The sequence below is a fragment of the Porites lutea genome, chromosome 9 (genome assembly GCF_958299795.1).
Source record: "Porites lutea chromosome 9, jaPorLute2.1, whole genome shotgun sequence".
Taxonomy (NCBI): domain Eukaryota; kingdom Metazoa; phylum Cnidaria; class Anthozoa; order Scleractinia; family Poritidae; genus Porites; species Porites lutea.
In genome coordinates this window covers 14479012-14485036 of record NC_133209.1, presented here as the reverse complement: position 1 = coordinate 14485036, position 6025 = coordinate 14479012, and the positions used below count along the sequence as shown (strand labels likewise).

The 6025-nt window shown below is 37.4% G+C and overlaps 1 protein-coding gene across 1 annotated transcript in view; it reads left to right on the top strand.

Moving 5' to 3' along the window:
* Positions 1 to 224: 224 nt before the first annotated feature.
* LOC140947365 (exosome complex exonuclease RRP44-like) overlaps positions 225 to 6025 on the top strand; it is a 26024-nt gene continuing 20223 nt past the window's right edge. Inside the window, exons 1-6 of the mRNA XM_073396442.1 lie at positions 225 to 538; positions 2191 to 2348; positions 3838 to 3912; positions 4523 to 4653; positions 5072 to 5154; positions 5697 to 5789. Of these exons, the coding sequence (XP_073252543.1) occupies positions 317 to 538; positions 2191 to 2348; positions 3838 to 3912; positions 4523 to 4653; positions 5072 to 5154; positions 5697 to 5789 (762 nt within the window). The 5' untranslated portion in view covers positions 225 to 316. The remainder of the gene's footprint in view (positions 539 to 2190; positions 2349 to 3837; positions 3913 to 4522; positions 4654 to 5071; positions 5155 to 5696; positions 5790 to 6025) is intronic.

Here is a 6025-nt window from a genome sequence, read left to right as displayed (position 1 = left end):
ATGTCGTATTCAGTTTTTCAGCCACGTTTTTCAGGTTCGCTCGCGGCCAGGAGAGATGAGTTACGATGTAGCCTGTTCCAGGCTCATACACAGTGGGGAAGACGCGAAAGTAAAAGGCACGCGAAAGTCGTCTTCACGCTCTATAGTTACGATGAGCCTTCCCCAGTGGTCAGCGGTATATTTTCTCAGTAACCATACATAAAGTACATACACAAAAACCAACATGGCGCCCCACGTGCAGTTTCATCACCGAAAGTAGTATTTTATTTTACAAGCATAGTATATCATCGAAGTACAATTTTCAACACTTTTAGCCATGCTCAAGTCCAAGGTATACGTAAAGAAGACGCGTAAGGGAGGAGTTATGAAAGTAGTACGTGAACATTACCTGAGAGATGATGTTTGGTGTGGGGCGAGCCATTGCATGAACTGCGGACAGACGGAAGACAATTTACTTCATCCATCACCGCAGAGCTCGTCAAAGCTGTGCAGCTTCCCACATTATTTATTACTAGACACAAACATTGTGTTACATCAGGTTAGAAGTCTTTTTTAATAGTATACTAGACACAAATAATGTGTTACATCCCCGGGGTTACATCAAGTGAGAAATCTTTCTAGAAAATGCAGTTGAACCGCCATTATGCGGTCATCCTCTATTTAGCGGCCAAAAATCAAAGTCCCGTGATAACAAAATCCTGGAAAAGATCTGTAAGTGAAACCTCTTTTCAATAAACCTCTTCCTCCATCAAGCGGTCGCTGCCACCTTTTGGGCATTCTGGTGAGAGTTCTATCGTTTTGACCTCTATTAAGTGGCCATCAAGCGCTTGATACACTTAGTTTGGCTTTATTTTTTAAAATATGATGAAGGAAAATACATGCCAGTCTGAGATAAGAGGTGACCGCTGATTGTGGACCCAGTAATGCCGCTCCCATTGAGCAATTTCAGAAAATATCTATACGATAACACAGACGGCTTACATATTTAAGCCTCCCTGGTCTTCGGAATTTCTAAAATGTGTTATCCTCCCCATGCCCTCAGAATTCCATAATCGTCAACGTTCTTCTTGTTTGGATTTTCTATTTTTTCTCCAAACCCTTCAGATCAGAATATACAAACAGGGTTCACAAACACGTGTATGCCCAATTTGGCTTATTTTATGCCAAATTATTTCAAATGACTTTCCTTCTGTTCAGTCCAGCTGGTAATCAAGTCTATTGTTACCACTATTCAACAGATGCAGCCTATATTAACTTTATTTATTATTCATTCAAAATCTTCCCCAATTCTGATTGGCTAAAAGCTCCCGCATAATTCACCATAACCAGTTACTGATGACCAAATTTGGAAGAATTCCGTGTTTAACGAGGAAATGACGTCAAAAATGCAGCCTTCTACAGGTTCATGCACTGTTAACCGAGAAGGCCTGGGGACGAGGTTGAGTTGTTTTGGTTGTGAACTTGAAAAATGGCAGACATTTCACTCGTTTCAAGAGTAAGAACTAGGCGTTATCTGGGAAGCCCAGAGTGACAAAGTCTGTATAAGCTTTTTATTTTTAGCAGTCTACAAACCCAAAAAGTGTAGACTGTAAGTAATATAACAAAACAACCCCAAAGTTAAAAGGATCAAAAGTGCTCATGTGTTATTCGCTCAATAAAATCCAGTTCCCCTCAGAGAGGATCAAAGGATACTGGTAATGGGACTTTCTTGACTGGTAAATTAGGGATATGAAAGATGTGATAATTAGATTGCATTGCGCATAAGATAATATATTTGAATGCTATTTTGTGCCTAATATATAATCATAATTATTATTATTATGTATTATTATAATTACTGTACCATGCTTCAAGTGTCTCTGTGTTGGCGCCGCTTTGTAGGCGCCTCCGTGTTGGCGGGATACTGCCAAGCCATGCCAGCGGTGCATCAACACTGACCCAACCATGGGAGCTTAAAACTCTTTATTCAACACAGCGTTTAAGGATGTTTACTGGAATGGCTCTTTGAATTGAACTGGTTACCCTAATTTAAAATATAGTGTCCAGTCAATGACTGAAGGTTTTGGTAAAAGATGATGTTGGTGAAATCTGTTTTAGACTTAGCCTCCCCGCAGACGTCCTTTGGGGTTCGTCTGTGGGGAGGCTATTCTAGACTATGATGTAATGGTATATTTTTGTCTTGTTTACTAGGTAGATGTTCTTGAGGATCCCATCTTCAAAAATGTAATAATATTACAGACTGTTTTACAAGAAGTTCAGCATCTCAATGCCTCAGTTTACAAAAGAATAAGAGATATTATATCTAACAAGGAAAGAAAGTTCTATGTGTTTTCAAATGAACATCACAGGTTAGTAGGTATAGCCATACAATGTAACTACAGGTGAAAGCATGACCCTATTATCTCTCTCATACCCAGTTATTTTAGATGGTAGTAGTTTATAAAAACATTGTTCATCTGTTCACACTTTATTAATTTAATTAAACCTTTATACAATGACCATCTTCTTCAATCTGATTCTGAATTTGTCTAGTCACTTACTTTGTGTGCCTCAGATGGAGTTATTAACTTTGACCTCATTTCACATTTCCTGTCACTAATGGACCTGTGTAGTAATTATCACGTGATGACATTAGTCCCAGGGGGTGACCTCAACAAAGTTTCATACAGGGAGGCTTCACCCCAAGGCCCAACCCCTTACCCTTCTATATCCCATTTTTGACAGAAAAGGTGAATGTACCCCTGTCATATACCTTCCATTGACGAATGGTACCCCTTTCACATACCTAATTTCATCATCATCAGGTGAAGCTAGCTAGGGCGATTACCTAATTACCTAATTTAGAACTTTGCAACCCTTTTGACTGCTGTGAATGCAGTGTCTTTAAAATATGAATTTTATATCACAAAGTCAGCCCTTGTAGGTCCTTTACAGACCAAAATGACAGATTTCCCTACCCTTTCATAATAATACTTATGCTGGCAAAATCCCTTCTCTTTCATATACCTAAAGGCGGAAAAAGGTTAGTGGATGAGGAAAATAATTGAGCTCTTACCTATTCTTTTATTTAAATTACTATACATATAATCCAGATCAAAATTAAATTCAGGTTAAAATTTTTTAACCTAGGTTGATTCTGAATTTCCTTGTCTACTACCTGTAATTCATGAATAAATAGGGCTAGGAGACAAAGGAAATTCAGAATTAACCTAGGTAAAAAAACTTTAACCTGAATTTAATTTTGACCTTTAACACATATTTGCCCCAGGAGGAGTGGAGGGGGGGGGGGTACTGCAGATTTCCAGTGATGGGGATGATCGAATCGAGACAAAAATCGAAACCCCAAAAAATCCCTAGACCAAACTTTATCCACCAAAAAATTCCATGCCAAATTTCCAAGTCTTAAAAATGTCCAGAAAGCATTAACTGATGTAACACAGACACAGGATAATTATGTCGTGCCACTTTGCCGTCATTCTCATTGCAAATTTTACACTTACTATAAACTGACTGGGATACACAGGCACTAGCACGAATCTTAAGATTGTTTTGAATACCCCCAAAAAATCCCTACTTAACCCAAGCCACCCAAAAAAAAAACCCCTTTGATCATGCATTCCCATCACTTAAAATCCAAAGTACCTCCCCCTGGGCATAATTATTTGAGTATGTCATAATTGCTTGAAGTTTGCTGTTGTTTTTAGTATGGTAGTAGTATGTTTAAAATAAAGATATTGAGGATAAACAAGCAAAATGATAATATGAACCTCAAAGCATGTATATGGTTGGTGACGCCTTCAATGCAGTTTTTGTACTCTTTATCCCACTCATTTATAGAGAAACCTACATAGAGAGAAGAAAAGATGAATCCGCAAATGACAGGAATGATCGAGCAATAAGGACTGCAGCAAGGTGGGTTGTACGTAGCTAGTGCAGTAAATTAACTTCTATTGGAGAAAAGAGAGCAGCATCCTTGAGATACAGGGGTATTGTAATGATTTACATTCTGCTGAGGGCCAGTTAATTTCCTTGGATTGACCAACATGTCACATTGTCTTAAAAACTGAGTGTCTTAGTGATTGTGTTTTATAGAGAAAGTTAGATTGTACATATAGCTTCTAATTTTGGGCTTTGATTTGAAGAAAATTAGGCAAGAGGGTGTAATTATGTACAATAATTTTTAATTGTGGTGTGGGGTAAGGACTCCCATATGAAAGGGGCGGTGATGTTTTTCATCCTATTTAGGGGTGTTAATAAATTATTGTAGAGTTTGGCATCACTGTGGGTGTTCAGCAGGGAAGGTCATCATTTTGAGCCATACATACAGGTATTTCTCGATACCTTATGCATGAAGAAATGAAGAAGAGAAGAGGAAGAAGTTCAGAAAAAAAAGAAAGCATTCAATAAAAACTCCGAATTTGGCTATCTGTTTTAGAATCATGTTTATGGTATTTAAATTCCGAGTCAAATAAATCTCAAACCATGTCCATATTTTTTATTTGAATACATGCTATTCTTTCAGTTGGTATGATGAACACCTGAAGGAATGTGAAGGGGGAAATGATGAAGAATCAAGAATAAGAGTTGTTCTTCTCACTGATGACAAGAAAAATAAAGAGAAAGCTAAATTGGAAGGAATCATAAGCTATACAGGTAGATACATGTGTATATTTGGTGTGCTGTTTAAACATGTTCTTGTAATAATTATTGGTATTTGATTTTGTAATTTTGCAGTGGGCTGTTTTTCATTAAATTAATGTTAGTACATGTAAGAGCCAGAGGGTTAATTTGCAGGTTTGCAGGTTTCAGGTGAAATCAAAGGTCTTGTAACTCAAACCCTGACATAGATTTTGCACAGGGGCACCCAAACTAGCCTGTGTACATACTGTAACAGGCGCCAGTTAATTTTTTGTAAAGGCTGCGAGAGGGGAACGCATGAAGAGACAGGAGGCCACCTCAGTCACCTTTTCTTCCTCTCCACGCATGCATCCTCAAGAATTCCCCCTTCACTTTAAAAAAATAATAATAAATCATGCATGCTTAGTTAATAATGCATATGTTGTTTTATCAGCTCAGGAGTATGTTGAAAACCTTGAAGGGTGTGAAGCATTAGCTGACAGACTGGCCCGTCCCTCCCAGACTGGACAGGAGGAGGTATACCTTAACTGAAACTTAAATTGATATGCTGATCCTAACTGTCATATAGTCTTAAAATTCTTCTAAACCACCAAGTTTCTTTTGTGGCAATTTGACAAGGTTTATTTCAACCCTAAACTGAACATGTAGCTTAGTAATGGTAATGATTACCTCTAGTTAAAATTATTAACCTGTCTTGACTGGTTCCTTTTTTTTATTTTGCTGACCTTAAAAGCAATACAAAGTTTGTTTTTAGATTGAGAGGGATAATTGGGTAACCATATGCTTGATGGAGGATCAAAGCTTAGCTAATAAAATCTTCGACTTTTATGTTATTGAATAGCCAGTTGCTTGGTAAAGCATTTTTTTAATAACAAGGAAAATTAGAAGTACAATGCTGTTAACCATTTCGACGTTTAACGTCAAAGTTGTTAAAAGAGTTGTGATATGATTTTCATTCTCAATAATGATGTTGTACATGTATACATCAAAACGTCAAATAACATTTATATTTATAATTTTCATTTTCCTTGCTTTTGTGTCCAATTTTTTTTCTTTAGTCTGATGGCAAGAAAACTAGAAAGCTGGTGTACCCTGAGCATCTTCCATTAACAAAAATACAGGCTGGGCTCAAAAGTGGCAGGTACATGCAGGTACAATTTACCATGAGCAACAGCTGTTTGATTGATAGGAACTTTTGATACTGGGGTAAAGGTGTTTTGATACAGTTTTCTGGAGACATTTTTCAATCACATAATAGAAAATGGCCTTCCCCATGTCAGATCGACATTAAAAAATCCTCACTACTATCTGTTTTTGGATGGAAGATTGGCTGCAAGATGCAGTTTGTGGCAAACTTAATAAATTATTACCATGAGATAATCAGCAA